At 43.8% G+C, this 17340-nt stretch overlaps 1 protein-coding gene across 2 annotated transcripts in view; it reads right to left on the bottom strand.

Moving 5' to 3' along the window:
- The window catches only part of LOC146198151 (protein O-mannosyl-transferase TMTC4-like), a 40653-nt gene that overhangs the window by 11516 nt on the left and 11797 nt on the right, over positions 1–17340 (bottom strand). For both annotated transcript variants that reach the window (XM_084593480.1, XM_084593479.1), the window contains exons 7-13: positions 16024–16176; positions 14926–15128; positions 11546–11723; positions 7375–7431; positions 7147–7218; positions 4154–4341; positions 2771–2912 (exon numbers count right to left, since the gene is read on the bottom strand). In XM_084593480.1, coding sequence (XP_084449606.1) covers positions 2771–2912; positions 4154–4341; positions 7147–7218; positions 7375–7431; positions 11546–11723; positions 14926–15128; positions 16024–16176 — 993 coding nt within the window. The remainder of the gene's footprint in view (positions 1–2770; positions 2913–4153; positions 4342–7146; positions 7219–7374; positions 7432–11545; positions 11724–14925; positions 15129–16023; positions 16177–17340) is intronic.

The raw sequence follows: 17340 nt of genomic DNA, 5'->3' as shown, positions 1-17340 counted from the left end.
ATCGGCTCTGGGGCCGAAAGCTAACATAGCCATGTGCGACTGTTCTCGCGCAGCGACGGCCGGGGAGATTCCGCCGCGTCCGCACTGTCAGGGGGCGAACTGCTCCCGATGGACGCTCGTGACGAACTCACACTCGGAGTCTCGAACGGAAGCACTTGAGACTCCGTTGCCGAGAACCGTTGACGCTCAAAATGGTCCAATCCGACGGCAGCACTTTCGCAGGGCCAATGGGAGAGCTTGCTGCGCTCTCGCTTCAAATATGCCGCGGGGCGAGAAGGGGTTCACCGTCAGGGCCACGGCGCGCCGTGCTGTCTGGACGTTCAGCGCATGTTAAAACACGTCGCTTCTGTCCCTTTGGTACAACTCGCCTCCAGTGCACTGGTGCCTTGCAGAGAAGTATCCAGAGTTTGTGAAGGAGGCGTTCGCCGAAGAAGTTTGGCGTCCGGCTGAATTTCTAGGCGGCTTTGGCCAGGCACAACAGCACCCCCGCCATCAGACAATGCGCCGGGAAGACGAGCTGCTCGCATGTGGCTCGGATGCCGGGCGCGCTGTGCCGGTGGGGTTATCACACAGTAGCCCACCGTCAACAGGGTTGTGCCAGTAGATCCCACCGCTGCCACCAATGTTGTGCCGGTGGGGTTATCACACAGTAGCCCACCGTCAACAGGGTTGTGCCAAGGAGCTGGTAACGCAGCGCTCGTCACCCGTTTCGTGAACGAGGGCTGTCAGCTTCCTGGGCGGTAGCGATGAATCCGAGTCGGCGTTGGTGAGATGAAGAAAAGGCTTTATACACTATTTACATGTATTTACACAACAAGATCGGCTCTGGGGCCGAAAGCTAACATAGCCATGTGCGACTGTTCTCGCGCAGCGACGGCCGGGGAGATTCCGCCGCGTCCGCACTGTCAGGGGGCGAACTGCTCCCGATGGACGCTCGTGACGAACTCACACTCGGAGTCTAGATCCCGCAACTGCCACCAATGTTGTGCCGGTGGGGTTATCACACAGTAGCCCACCGTCAACAGGGTTGTGCCAAGGAGTTGGTAACGCAGCGCTCGTCACCCGTTTCGTGAACGAGGGCTGTCAGCTTCCTGGGCGGTAGCGATGAATCCGAGTCGGCGTTGGTGAGATGAAGAAAAGGCTTTATACACTATTTACATGTATTTACACAACAAGATCGGCTCTGGGGCCGAAAGCTAACATAGCCATGTGCGACTGTTCTCGCGCAGCGACGGCCGGGGAGATTCCGCCGCGTCCGCACTGTCAGGGGGCGAACTGCTCCCGATGGACGCTCGTGACGAACTCACACTCGGAGTCTCGAACGGAAGCACTTGAGACTCCGTTGCCGAGAACCGTTGACGCTCAAAATGGTCCAATCCGACGGCAGCACTTTCGCAGGGCCAATGGGAGAGCTTGCTGCGCTCTCGCTTCAAATATGCCGCGGGGCGAGAAGGGGTTCACCGTCAGGGCCACGGCGCGCCGTGCTGTCTGGACGTTCAGCGCATGTTAAAACACGTCGCTTCTGTCCCTTTGGTACGGCTCGCCTCCAGTGCACTGGTGCCTTGCAGAGAAGTATCCAGAGTTTGTGAAGGAGGCGTTCGCCGAAGAAGTTTGGCGTCCGGCTGAATTTCTAGGCGGCTTTGGCCAGGCACAACACTACCTAACCTCATCACATCAGGTACCTAACTCTTTGCTGCAGACAATAATGGTTTGAATTGTTGGGTTTGACATTCCAAAGTGACTCCGACTATGAGAGACGCTGAAGATAATGATTTCCTTCCATTGAGATTCTTTTGGGCATCATCAGAAACCGTCAATCATCCCTTTGTATTACGTGCCTCGACCATGCCTATTTCTTCTGCTGTGCCAACTCCAAATTCTGCATCAACTTGTTCATTGTCATTTTCAGTGCTCACACAGTGCACCCATCATCACAGCGGACTGCTGAGTGCAATTAATATCTTCATTAGCTAGTGGCATGTACAGAAAATGCACTGATAAAAACAGAAACCCTATGGCTAGTGCTAGCAAAGGAAGAAAAGAATGCAGCTGTTTTACGGAACTACAGTTACAGATGCCTTTCTGCTATTATCACGGAAACAAGCCTGCAGGCACCACACAGCTGGAGTGAGAATAATAACCATTTTGCTGCCTTCATAAAGGTGTCAGTGTAGTTGACATATCCCACAAGCTAAGTAAGCAACCAATTAAAAGCTACCTCTTATTCCAGTTGAGGTTGAGCATTTTTAACTGAAGCTGATCCTCATTTTGTGCATGACCAAACCAATTTTATCTTTTCTTTTTTTCTCTGTTAAGACCATTTTCCCTGATTTATGAAAAAAATCTGGATTAAAGACATGGTCAGGTGACTATGTTCCTTACACACCACAAATATTAGGAAGCAGTTTAAATTCATTGCTTATAGCAAATAGCAAGCACACACAGCTTTACCGTGCCAGTAATCCAGAGGCATGCCTCAGAAAAAGTCATGACTCTTGACGAAACTATCCATATGCACCTAGTATTGCTTTTTATTTGTCCCTATAGCTACTTTCCTATCTGTACTACAAATGGTAAAAAGTTACACACTGCATCACTTCGAAACCTTTCGAAAAAAATTATTTTGTACCCGATGCACAATTATGCAAATACTACATATGAGGTGCAACTCTGCATTAGCTGCAATTACTGCAGGTAATAGTACAGCTGTTAAGCACCTCGCAATATGAACTGGACAGTCTTGAAAGGGTGCCTCAGATCCATTACCCACCAGATTTCCCAGATTGTAGTAGCAGTCGGGATACTTGGCCCTGTGGCTTATTGCTGTCCGATAGCTCTGCTCGGCCTCGGCAAGCAGACCTAGGCTGCTCTGCACAATGCCCAGGTTCATCCAGGCAGCCGCGAAGTCAGGTCTGCAGAGCAAAATGAGGCATCCTCCTCAGTTGACAGGCATGGCTGAAGCGACGGGGCACTACCAAACACCTACAAAAATTGTTTGTGTACATACGAAACTCCAATCAATCCTATTTTCCAATATGCTTCAACTATCTGTGTCACAAGCTGCCTCACATATAGAGAGGAACTTACGGGATCTTCCCGCTCCTCCAAGCATGTTTTGACATGAATCTCCGGGCCAGCGACTAGCCAGTATGCGCCCTTGACAATGGGCCGCAGCGCAAACAGCCAAGAGTATAAAAAGGCAGACTGCAGCACGCCCACGGCAGTGCATTCTGGAAAGATTCAGTCTTCCGGGCCCCTCTCACAGCCGCTCGCTCTAAGAAAGTGTCTTTTGTTTTTAAGCGATCAACTCATCATTCTCCTCATCTGTATGACCGCCACTACCGATCAACTCTGCGACTTCAATGCCTCATCTAACAAGAAAGCCGTGAGAATTCCTTTTTGCCACAGACTGTCAGTTAATTGAATATTGTTTTTGCCTTTGTTTAAACCTTGATCTGACTTCGTATTTTTACGCTGTGTTTTCTGTGTAACTCTTGCCCTACTTATTATATCTGGAATACTTGCTTTGTTATCTTTATAGTCTTCTTTTACCGCAGTGTTTGTTCACTGTCGGTTTTTCTCTCTTGTCATTTACCGAGTCGTCTTTTATCCCTTTCGTGTCATCGCGTTTTCTTTTCTTTTTTTATTCTATTATTATGCAGCGTAATTTGGGCTACTAGCTATAAATATCCAATTGTTTGTTAAAAAAAAAACTGACTTTCTTGGACTTATTCCTTAATCACACACTGACACACATACTTCACGGGTTGACTGGCTTAACTTTTGACAGTGTCCTCAAAACTCAGGTAATGCAGGTAACCATAAAGGGCATCCCTTGCCTCTGTTGACCATAAAGGCGGAGGTTTGTGACAATCTGAAATCGTTACAATCACTGAGAAATGATGCCCCTTTTATACTCCATGCTTCGCTGTAAGAAAGGCAGCATGAAGAAGGTTACCCTATGGTTTCCTTGCTAAGTAGCAACATTTGCAATCTGCCACAGTGGGCTTGGTCAACTTTACCCACGCGGGCTTTAGGATGGCATGTCAAAGCAAAACATTTTTCTTGGATGCCTGCCTTATTTCACTCGAACAAGTAGACAGACAAAAAATAAACAAATAAGCAAACACTTGGGAAAGAAGCTGCACCGCACCTGAGCTCTACAGCCCTTTCAAGCAAGGTCCGTGCCTCGTCCAGTTCCCCAGTGTCCCGAAGAATGTTTGCCAGGTTGTTCATGGCCTGGTCATAGTCTGGGTGAAGACGAAGGGCCTCCCGGTAGCCCTGAATGGCCCCCTCCCTGTCTCCACTGTCACCCACATTCTTGGCAAAGTTGTAGTGCACCTGGACAGAGGAATCATTCAGTAATGTCTAGGGGCATGCGAATATTCAAAAATTTCACGATTTGAACGAATGAAACATACTGTGTTTTGAATATCCACATATTTGACAGTTTGAATGGATGAAACATAATGTGTTCTAAATATTATTCGAACCAAATCGAATATGTTATAAACTCTTCAAATATTTTTGTTTTTTAATCATTGGCACAAGGTTTAAATGAAACTAGAATGAGAATGAAAGTTGTTTGTTTTTTCGCCATAATATTTTGAAATTGGCCAAGATTCAAAATTATCAAAAAACGGACAACTTTGACTCGAATTTAAAAAACTCCCACATCTTCGATATCTATCGAATTCTCCTAAAAACAATCCTAGCACTTTATAAACATCAGGTATTAAAATGTATTGCACTATGCAAACTAAAAATATAAAAATAAATATAAAACTGAATGCATGTTCTCATTCTATAGAAGTGCTTATGGCTTCCCCTTAAGGGGTAGGCATCAAAAGTATGATTTAGTATTTGCTGAATTTAGTTACATTTTAACTTATGCAACATCCAAAGCCTTCTCAATGCTTATAAAGTCATTTTCTGCTTATAGGCAGTATTGATGATTGCTTAAAGTGGAATAAATTCACTATTTCTGGCAATTTCATGGGAGAACACATGATGGTTGAACTTTTTCTCTATCCTGATTTTTTTTTTTTTTTTTTGGAGCGAGGTGCTGTGCTATTCAATCCAGTTATGTTATTTCATTTCTCCTTTATGAGAAAATTGACAACACTCTGTTCTTGAAGACCATTTTTCTAATGTGCACATAATTACAATCATAAGCAAAATGTTTTGCAGCATGACAGTTTAGGTGGAATTTTATATTTCTTTATATAGCAGCAGCACAAATGAGCCAATATGACGAGAATTCTTGTCGACAGAGCCATGTAGCCAAAAAAAAGAAAGGCGAGCCAACAAGGAGCAAAACCGCCTACTGCAGATTATGTACGCTTTGCGCCGCTGGGAAGCATCAAACTTTCTCAACATGGTACCGCATGTACAGTGGTGTGATGCAGAAGCGACTTGAGCTAAGCTTTAACCACTATAACCCTCCAGTTAGAATATCTTGCCCAGTCATGCTTTCATCACATCCATATACCACTTCACGACATACTGTGATGCTGCTGCAGGTCATGCTCATGCCATGAATGAATGCATGCACTGTGCGAAAATAACAGACCGCGAGGTGGAATGCACGGGAAGAAAGCGAGCAGAAAAAAAGCCTCCGTGAATGCACCGATCTCCCCCCACTCTCAGTTCTTCCCCACGGGTAGCGGCTGCAGCAGCGTTGCAGTGATCCGTGGCGGACGTTGCTCACGTTCCATTCCGAGTACGATTGAGTGCTCTTTGTAGGCTACCACAATGATAAGATCGAGTTTCCTAAGGGAATCTGCTTCAAATAGCAACAGACACAGCTTCAAATAGCAACAGTGAATAGAGAGCCAAGCTAGTTCGCCCGAATGACTCTGGTTTGCCTAGCTTTCACAGCAGTGCAAAACTGGCTGTTGATAAAAAACGAGCCTTTGTCCAAAAAAATGATCTCCACAGTATTGCTGGCAGCAAATTTAGTCCGAAAAATCGAACTTTTTGACACCATGGGGACCGAAATATCGGCTGCGAAAATGAACACGTTCCTATGAGGTGTGTGACGGCTCCTGAATGAAATGAAATGAAATGCACAAGTCCAAATTATCGCAGTACAAAAATTCGATCGGCTACTGTATTCGAGGATTTCAGTTTTTTGAATATGAACAACAAACATACTCAATTCGTATTCAAAATTTAAAATATTCCCACACACTCAAATTACAAACTACTACAGGAGCAATACCACGACATATACGCTAGTGGAACCAGGCACATAAGTATCTCACTGTAATAAGTGTGACTGTGCATCGTTATTTGCAAAGCACCCCGCAGCAAGCATGAGCAGTTAACAGACTGTGAGAAAAATGACTGAGGCAGTGGAAATTGCAAGAATGAGTGACAAATGTGTCAGGAGACTCGGGAACATTTTCAGCTCATTTGTTAAAACAAGAACCAGCACAGTTACACTAGGCACAGTTCCCAAGATGCAACAATATGATCATACAAAAAAGACAAGCTTACACAAGCAGTCATAAATGCGCTTACCAGAGGATGCACTTACCAGTGCATCCTCTGCATAATCATCTTTCTCCTGCCTTTTTGCTTCTCGGTTTTTTTTTTTTTTTTTCAGTTGAACATCAATGTGTGTGTGCTTACTTTGAAAAATATTTAATTATAAATCAGTACTGTGTCCTTACTGCCTTGTCTGCGTCTTTAAATAAATCTCTATTGGTAGTGTACTATTAATAGCTATGCACTTTGTTGCACATTCCTGTGGACTGTAAAAGTTATGAGGCTATATAACCATATACTTCAATTTCATGCCACCTCTCCACTGAATTTAGTGTAAATAATAAATAGCACAATTTCAAGCAACTCCACACAAATGGCAAAAGAGAGCTAATCTCATTGCCTGCATAACTGTTAGGGTCACTGCAATATACAAGCACATGGGATGAGAAGGTATCTACTTTTCTATAGATAGAAAAGAAAAGCATGCACTTTCAACACACTGCAGATAATCCACATTCAGACTGACTAATATCACTCTCACAAAGTGGGAAAGCAAAACAGACAAAGAAATAGGCACAAAATAAACACCTTGCATGCTTCCACTACAAGAGAGCATGCCTTGCCTGCACACAAATCAACCACCACCATTCTCACCTTGGCATTTCCTGGACACACTTGAAGACCAGATTTGAACAGTGACGATTCGTGTCTCCATTCACGGCACCTCTGAAAAATAATTATTTCCACTCTGTTTCAACTGCAACTGCTACTGCTTTCCTGGCTCCTTGACAATAACAGGCAAGGCCCAAAAATAAGAAAAGCTTGCGCTGAGTACCACACATACGAAGCTAGTCTAGAGTGACAGTGAAATAGAAAACAAACCTGCATGCTCCTTGCAGTGAAAGCCAAGAGCAGTGCCACGAGGCAGTACTGCAAAGCCTGTAAGAAAGGGAAAACGCAGCCCATAATGAGTCAAGTTAACATGTAGCAGACCATATTATTTACAAAACAGGCCCTGAAATGCACAGCAATGAAATTCACTCTGCTGAATAATGCTCAGCATGAAAGGCGTTCATAAACATTACGCTTCCGCTAGAGCTTTTGAGGGCCTGGTTTGCCTTGGAAAATTCACTGGTGACTACAAACTGGCCTCCAGCTCCCTAAAGTGCTCTCTCTCTCTCTCCCTGTCATCTGACTACACTGACTACGCTGCATTTGGCAGAGATGCTTATCTGCACAAGATGCAATAGTTTGATAGCCTTAATTATAGTGATGGAAAAGTATTTTCCTTCACTCTAGTTTTTTTTTTCTGCTTGTTGGCTGTCGTCTTTTCCCTCTATGCGATTCACATGTACCCTAAAAAGTGCACTCATCTGTTGTGTTTTCATATAATGCTTTCAGGCTTATTTAATGAACAAGTTCAGTTCAGTTCAGTCGTTCAGTCATGTCCGACTCTTCGTGACCCTATAGACCATGTCACGCCACGCTTTCCGGTCTCTCACTATCTTCCTAACATCACATAACTTCATCTGCAGTGCCTCGAGGATGCCATCTAACCATCACGTTCGCTGCCTACCCCTTCTCCAGCGACCCTCAACCTTTCCCAACATCAAATCTTTCTCCAGCGACTCCTCTCTTCTCATCAGATGACCAAAGTAGCTGAGCTTTAACTTTAAAATTTGACCCTCCAATGAGCAGTCAGGGTTTATGGTCAACAATATTGACTGATTTGATCTTCTGGCAGTCCAAGGAACTCTCAAGAGTCTTCGCCAACACCACAATTGAAACGCGTCAATTCTTCGGCGGTCAGCCTTTTTCACAGTCCAACTCTCGCATCCATACATCACAACTGGAAAGACCATAGCACGAGTTATACGGATCTTGGTTGGCAGACTAATGTCTCTGCTCTTTACTAGGTGGTCAAGGCTAACCATTGCTCTCTTTCCCAGAAGCAGGCGTCTCCTAATTCCATGGCTGCAGTCTCCTTCCGAGGTAATCTTGGAGCCCAAGAAGAGAAAATCTGTCACAGCTTCCACTTCTTGTCCATTGATGCTCCAGGACTTGATAGGGCAAGACGCCATGATCTTTGTCTTTTTAATGTTCAGTTTAAGCCCAAACATCTCACTCTCTTCTTGTACACGCATCAGAAGTCTCTTGAGTTCCACTTCCCTTTCTGCCATTAAAGTGGTATCATCCGCATATCTAAGGTTGTTGATACGTTTTCCAGCAATCTTCACTCCAGCTGAAGTCTCGTCCAGACCGGCCTTCCTCATGATGCACTCTGCATATAGGTTAAATAGGCAGGGCGACAGTATGCAGCCTTGCCTCACTCCTTTCTCAATCGGAAACCAATCAGTAAAACCATGCCCAGTTCTGACTGTGTCCTCTTGTCCTTCATACAGGTTCCTGAGGAGACAGATGAGGTGAATTGGAACTCCCATCTCTTGGAAAGCTTGCCACAATCTGCTGTGATCTACGCAGTCAAACGCTTTCGCATAATCAATAAGGCAGAAGTAGATGGGTTTCTGGAACTCTCTTGCTTTTTCCATGATCCAGCGAAGGTTGGCAATTTGGTCTCTAGTTCCTCTGCCCTTGGCGAAACCCAGCTTGCACGTCCGGAAGCTCCTGATCCACATACTGCTGCAGCCTTCCTTGGAGGATTTTCAACATCGCCTTGCTAGCATGCGAAATAAGCGCGATCGTGCGGTAGTTGGAACAATTTTTGGCACTGCCTTTCTTTGGAATGGGGATGTACACTGACCTCCTCCAATCCTGTGGCCACTGCAGAGTTGTCCAAATCTTCTGACATAATGTATGCAGAATGTTAACAGCGTCATGGTTGAGGTTTTGAAGCAACTCAGCTGGAATGCCATCAATTCCGCTAGCTTTGTTCTTGGCAAGGCTGGCTAAGGCCCATTCAACTTCACTCTTCAGGATGCCCAGCTCGAGATCAGTAATCACAACCATCTTATGTTGGGTTTGCACATTCGGGTCCTTCTTGTACAGTTATTCTGTGTATTCCTGCCACCTCTTCTTTATCTCTGAGGCTTCAGTGAGGTCCTTGCCTCATTTATCCTTTATCACGGCCAGCTTAGCACAGAAGTTTCCTTTGATATCTTTGGTTGTCTTATACAGAGCTCTTGTGTTCTTTAATTGGCTGTTGTCCTCAACTGCTTGGCACTGTATGTTCAGGAAGGCATTCTTATCTCTCCTTGCTATTTTCTGAAAATCGGCATTGAGAGCCTTGTATCTTTCTCTTTCCCCCATAACTTTCGCCATCCTCCTTTCCTCAGCTATTTGCAAAGCCTCTTCAGATAACCAGTTTGCTTTCTTGCATTTCTTTTGCTTTGGAACCTTAGTAGCAACTTCTTGTATTATATCACGAACATCAGTCCACATCTCTTCGGGCTCTCTGTCTTCTAGATCTAATTCTTGAAATCGATTCCTCACTTCCGCAGCATATTCTAATGGAATTTGATCCAGATCATACCTGAAAGGCCTTCTAGTTTTCTGCGTTTTCCTCAATCGAAGCTTAATTTTGGCAACAAGAAACTGATGATCGGTGCCACAATCGGCCCCAGGCCTTGTTTTTACTGCTTGTATAGCGCTTTTCCATCTCTGCCAGCAAAGAATATAATCGATCTGATTCCTGTACAGACCGTCCGGTGAAGTCCATGTGTACAGGCACCTCTTGTGCTGTTGAAATGAATCTCTCTCTCTCTCGAGAGAGAGAGAGAGAGATTCAGTGCTTCTGCACCTGGCTGCTGTAGTTTATTTTGCTTACTGTTCTGTTTATTTTATTTTATAACTTAGCAAATAAATGTATTCTGTTTAATTTTTTTTATGTGTGTACTTGTTCATCGAATACTCAATGAACAAGTACATGTACTTGTTCATTGAGTATTCGATGAACATAAAAAAAATTAAACAGTATACATTTATTTGCTAAGTTATAAAATGAAATAAACAGAACAGTAAGCAAAATAAACTACAGCAGCCAGGTGCAGAAGCACTGAATCTCTCTCTCTCTCTCTCTCTCTCTCTCTCTCTCTCTCTCTCTCTCTCTCTCTCTCTCTCTCGAGAGAGAGAGAGAGAGAGAGAGAGAGAGAGAGAGAGAGAGAGAGAGAGAGAGAGAGAGAGAGAGAGAGAGAGAGAGAGAGGAGAGAGAGATTTTGCTTAGTGTTCTGTTTATTTTATTAAATGTATACTGTTTAACAGAGAAAGAGAGAGAGATTTTGCTTAGTGTTCTGTTTATTTTATTAAATGTATACTGTTTAATTTTTGGAGAGAGAGATTAACATAATGTAACATAATTAACATAATGTGATGAAAATACCGTCAGCCACAACATCAGCCTTTGCAAGCTGTAAAAACCAAAGATAGGCAGTAATGAGATGGGACTCTGAAATGTCTGAAATTTGGCAATGGGGTTGCCTGAATGGCTACTGGAGTTCCTTTCAAACATGCCCTATATTAATTGGCTTAACAAGTGGGGAGTAAGACTGCTAAAGATCCTTACTAATCACAGGTTGAATGGTGGGGTTGTGAACCTATAGCTTCCTAATGAGTGCCCTCGTTGACTTGGCGCTGGCAGATTCAACGTGACATACAAATTCCAGCATCCTGACAATTCCATAGCGCAACAATGTCATTTCCTGTGAACAGTGGTGGTCACATCTACACCAAAATGTCCTAATTCACTCTGTACTTTAGTAATACAGCAATCGTTGAATTAGAGTGGCCTGTAGCCAAGGTAATGATGACAGGATACCTCTTCATCTTCTTGGTTACTTTAGTGCCAGCCACGTTTACTAGCAATAGAAAGGGATTTGTAATTATGAGGTGCAGGATAGGCGTCACTTTTAAAGTGTGTTTTCAAATGAATGCCATTGTGCTATGTGAGTGCTGCCTTGTTACTGGCATAAACAGCACAAGAAGCCCCTTGCAGTGCCATTTTCATGTCCAGCTTGAGATCTGCCAGGACTAATTTCTCTCAGTCTGAATGGCACCTGCACATACACCACCCACTGACGATGTCCAGAGAGGAGCTCACCTTTCGGTGCTGTAGTAAGGCTGTGGACAGGCGTGCCATCCCCAGAGAAACCAGCAGGCAGAAGCCCAGGCTGGGCAGGTAGAGCACTCGCTCCGCCACAACAAAACCCACCCGGAAGAACAGGTTTGAAGCGGGCAGGAACGGCACCACCAGCAGCGACAAGGATATGCACAGCACTCTGCATATTAGTGAATGCAAGAGCAAGCCGGATCATCTGTACTACCTCTGCAGGAAGAACAAACTGCATGAGAATGCTGATCATCATCAAACAATAGCAGTTTACCAAAAAAAAAACTCTCGTATAATAACATGATGTGTAATTTCGAGACAGCAAAAACGAGAAAATTTTTTCATCCGCGTATAATGTGAGCGAGGAAAGATCAGCAAGTGTTTCTTCACAATATATTTCATGGTTTCCTCGCGAATCGTATGTGCTTTGCGCTTTCGTGTCCAACGTTATACAAATGAAGTCCATGTATCCCTATAGGCTGTGCTATAAATATAAATTCGCCATAATGAAAAATGATGACTTCTTACTTACACTTGCTGGGTTAGAGCAAAGCAAAACTGTGTATGATACCCGTGTAGCAGAACCTTGGCATGTTAAGAAATGCCGCACAAGCTATGGCAAACAAATGTTGCAGCATACCTTACCGGCACTTCTGAACCAGTTGTACCATGTCGAAAATATAGATTTATCCAATATTTCTCTGAAAGAATTGCCCCAAATGTTCGTGTAGTTTTGTACTGTACAAGTACAATGTACTGCGTGTCGAGTGATCCTTTCACCATCCCTGCTTCGGACGAGGTGTGATTGATCGACCTCCTTCCAGTCACTTGCATGTCGCGGGCAAAGTGGTTGTGAGAATCGTGGGATGTTGGACGATCAGCAGGGTGAAACTGAAACCGTCGAAACAGTTAGACAACGGCCCCGCTAGATAGCGCCTCCTCTCGCTGAAAGCCTGATGCTGATAGCATTGATTAATAAAGAGGCCGAAACTGCGCATTTAGGCTAAAATTTGTTTGGATCTGCCTCGGATCGAATAAAACGAATAATCAGATTGGATAATATGAGGTGGAAATGTGACATGATCAAACCGGGAAAAAAACTTCGTATTATACATGAGATTTTGCGATATCTTCGAACCTATAGCACAATTATTTTCTTGCAGTTCACAATGCTTGGAAAAAAAACTTTGGACACCAAAGCCCATTTTCTCCCCTTTGAGGTGGAATGTGCAAGCATGCAGCCCATGTTTACTAACACACCGAAAGACGAAATTAAAAGCAACACTCTGCATATAAAAAAAGTGCAGAAGCCATTGTCTCAGTATGCAATTGTTACTGCATCTTGCATGAACTGGCTCAAAGAAGTGGTGCAAATAGCCAAAAGCATTTTGGAGCAGGCATTGGAACAGCAGAAGCCTGATACTGAGAAATAGTAGCACAAAAATGCGAATATAGAGGAATTTTAAAGAATAAAAAGCTGCATGAATAATTGCATGCTACAGGATTCTAGCAGCTGTCTCGGCCAGGTCTGTCTATTTTTTTTTATGCACCTAAATTTACTTACTGTTTTACAAACAAATATGAAAGAAATTTTGTACTATTAATAACAACATAAATTTCTTTGTGTACATGATAAGGAGAATGCTCAGAAACAAAAATTTCAGTTCTTTTTTTTTTTCTTTTGTCAATCATGCGTTGACCTAGATTTAAAAATGCACAAGTGACTGCACTGCGCTCCCGTGTTGCAAATGTTAGCAATATCAAAAGTGCCTTAATTGGAGGAACTCAATTAAAATTGTGTTCTAACCTGGTCGTTGTGAGGCACCACCCTCTGAACAACAGCCGCAAACATTTTTTCACCAGGAATTATTAAAAGCAGCTTTAGAGCCATCAAAATCAACCTACAGCGCTACGCTCCTCTCCTTCTCTTCCATCTCCGAAAAGTCTCTTTCTCTTGCCTGAGAACAGGCCAGCATATAGAACAAGGAGGTTGGCTTTCCCAAAGGGAGCATTGCAGAGCTTTTATTTGTATTTCTGCTGCTTTCCAGCGTGTGCATCACTGTAGTATTTTGCAGAGGCCACCTGCAATACCTGATCGAAGCACTTGGCCTTTTTAAGAAGTCTGGTCCCTGATCTGGTCCCTGGCCCTTTAAGGAATGCCAGGATGGACAAACAGGCCACTGGCCAGAGGGTTGTTCAGGGATGAATGCGGCCACTTCACCTCAGTAGAGTCGTAATGCTGCAGCAGGAGTGCGACTATGCCATACCATTTCAGGGCACAGCTCAGGTTTCTCCCAGTCCAGCACAGCCACACCTCTTACGACGAAATGTTTTGTTGCATATTCACCATCCTATATTTTCCTCCGGCAATCAGTTTCGCAATGCTGTGTGCATCTCACAACTTGGCTGCTTAACCTCAAGTGTTTGCACTGAAGTGACTTGGTTCGGACTTCCTTACACGGTAACAAATTCAAGCTTGTGTGGCGGAAGACACCCATGAAAGGCGCAAGCTCAAGATCACACATGTGCACATAAATTTTGTTACAATGCCTATTTATACAAACCCGCTTTCTGTACTGAAAGTTCAAACTAATGTGATTCTATTGTACAAATATACTGTATTTACGAGCGCAATGAACCACTTCACATAATGAACCCACCCTCCACTTTTACCCACAACACAATTCTTGGCAGCGTGCCAAGATGCTGCACAGCGATAACATAGTGGTGTATTTATTTTCTGATGTTAGCTCTATACTCCCGGACAAAGTTTTATAGCTATGCAGCTATGACTACAGGGGATGAGCTTTCGTCATGGTACTGATACACAATGTAGTCTGGCATATCTGACCTCGGCAAAAATTTCACCTCCAGCTCCGCCATTACTAGTAATCATAGTTTTCGAGCCGCCAACTGTGCAGAAATGTGCTTCTTTACCCCAACTGACAACTAAGTGAACATACATTTGCCGTTCGTAAATATCCCATGCTACGTACATTGTCGAAACATGCGCATTGCGAAAGCATACAGAAACCGTTGGGTAGACGCAGCAGCATGCGCACACAATGTCCCAACAGCAGGCGGCAAAAAGTTATACAGCAAAACATGACGGGCTGGATTCCATCGGTCGCCTTTCTCATCATACATCAGGTGAAGAAACCAGAGTCAAGCCAGTGCACGCTAGGCAGCAGACTCTTTGCATTTTCTTCGGTTCTAGGTTGCTAGAATAGCATTTTGGTCCATCCTTGGCACAATTGCATGAAAAACCACTCATCTGTAACACCATGAAAATGCAGGTTAGTGAAATTGATACATCATTCTCATTAATGTCAAAGCAACAAAAGTTAAATCATACTGGCTGGGATGCTAACCTTCGTAACTGGACGTCTGCTGCCATCACTGCTTGGCTTACGAGCATGGCTAAGCACACCCACAGGGCGACACTGCTGAGAATGCGGACGTCCGCCACAGATCGGATCAGAGACAAGCAGCCCATGGACCAGTCGAAGCACAGCCACTGAGGACACAGCAGCAGCCATGCATTCAGCGCATACACATGGTTGTAGTTGACCACCTGTGAGCACGTAAACATACACACTCAGCACAGGACCCTCACAGCTACAACACTGCAGCTTGGCTTTGGAAGCCCTCAAAGAGGCATCTGTAAAAAATTAGAACACAAGGTTCTTTCATCATGCTGTACACTGTATGCAGCAATCCATCTTTCACTACTGCGAGGACTTTAACGCAGTGTAAATTGTGCACTAAACACTGCTGCTGCACTATCTTTCAAGAGCTCCACTAAGAACATGGAAAGTGCCACTATCCTTGGATTATCCCCGTGCAGACCCAAAACAGACACAAATGAACATTTCCAGTATACGGAAGAAAACTTGTAGCACAGGCAAATTAGAGGGGCACGATGCAAGATGCCTTTGACTGACATGCTCGCTGAACTGTATCGACGAAAAGCACAACATGAAGATTAGATGACTTACTGTCACTCATTATCTCAGCTGTTAAACAGCACCTTTAAGTTGCAGACAAGCCCAAGTAAAAATTACAGCAGTAGTGAAATTTTGCATATTCTAACAAGCCCAGTTTCCAAATAAGTCACATTACAAAATCAATTACCTCTCCGAACTTTCAATGGACTAAGTAAGACAAGTGCATGACATTTTCGTGAAAGCTTCGACTTAAGTTCTCAGAAACACAAAGTCATTAGGGGCTCCTGAGTATAGCCAGCTTTCTATAATTCAATCTCACGGGGACCAAGAAACTGTTCAAATTTTGCTGGAGACCCTCTTTAATACACTTGACACTGGCGAGGTAAAAGCGTTCATTAAGATAATGGCTCGAGCTAAGAGAGTTCCAATTAATGAAGGCACAACACCAATGTCATGAAAGGCCCACATTACTGGCCGTAATATACTTATGTATTCTATAAAGCAGCAGGGTGTTTTACACACCCTCACAAGGAAGTTTTCCTCAAAGGAAGCTGGGTTGTCAATCCTCTGGAAGACCGGTGAAGAGGAGCCCATGACCTTCCATCGCAAAGCCAATGCTGCACAGGCCACCAATGCAAGGGTGCCTTGCCGTAAAGCTGCTGGTAGTAGACGTTTCTGCAAAAGAAATAAAAAAAAAGTGAAAACAAGGGGCAGGGACTTGTTGGTGTTAGCCCTGTGCATGGAATGGCATTACTCACCTTCATTCACAGCCCCTGTTTTCAATGAAAACCTACTTCTACAGGTTCTTCGAGCAGTGCAAAGAGCAGTTAGAAAATGATGTCATGATACATAACACAAAACTAGGCAATGCAGAAAACTAACATTTCTCATGAACACTTTTCCTATGCACCCTCTTTACCTTCTTGATAGTCAGTTCCTGGCTGGCTTACAGTGAACATCCTTTTGGGTACATTATGTATTTATTGCTATTCACAGAGTTACCAGGATCATTTCTGTTACAGTTCATGTGAGCTCATAGCTATAGTGGTACATCAAACATCACCTTAAATAGCCAGATAGCATCAAGTGATCAAGAACAAGTCTGGTAGTTTTTTATGACACATGTATGATGCAAAGGGACTGGATTTTAGTCAAATGTCTCGTTTTTTTCAGTGTATCGTAGGCACATCATTTTTATATATGAGAGAAAGTTACGTGTTGGCAATATGTCTGATACTAGCTTTATATTGCCTATAAATGCGTTTTGTGCATTATGTAGTGAACACATATGCATGCTGCCAACATTAGTGCCTAAAAATACCCCATTTTTGACGAAAATGGCCCTGGAATACGATGCCAACCATGTGAGCAGAAAACTAAATTTTTTATGTTGCAGCTATTAAGACTTGGCTCTTAAAGTGGTAATCAGCAGGATGGCACCGCATTTTGAAAAGCATGTATATTTGAAGTGGGTTATCAGCTTGTCTGAACAATTCCCAGTTGTTTTCAGCTGGAACCAATGGGAAGTTGTTGCATAAACCAGCTGGAACCAACAAGCAGTTCATTTTAAACCAGCCATTTTAAAAATACGAGACAGGAAAGAAGAGAACAAGACAAGGCTGAACAGTTTAAAATGAGCAGCTGGAACCAGCTTAGCTGGGATTTCCACCTAAGTCCTCCTCGACTCCTCTGCCTTGTCATCTTTCTAGTGCACTGGCCTCATGTCATCCTCATCAAATGCATTTGGAGCCAATCTGTAAGGACCACGCCAGACTGGACAGCTTTCAGTTGTCCGTACATAATATAATATATGACACATTCGTGCTCTCACTTAAACGT

Source organism: Amblyomma maculatum, chromosome 2 (assembly GCF_055883805.1).
Source record: "Amblyomma maculatum isolate TAMU_Amacu chromosome 2, ASM5588380v1, whole genome shotgun sequence".
Classification (NCBI taxonomy): Eukaryota; Metazoa; Arthropoda; class Arachnida; order Ixodida; family Ixodidae; genus Amblyomma; species Amblyomma maculatum.
The sequence above is the reverse complement of the archived record's forward strand: the minus strand, read 5'-3'. Positions and strand labels throughout refer to the sequence as shown.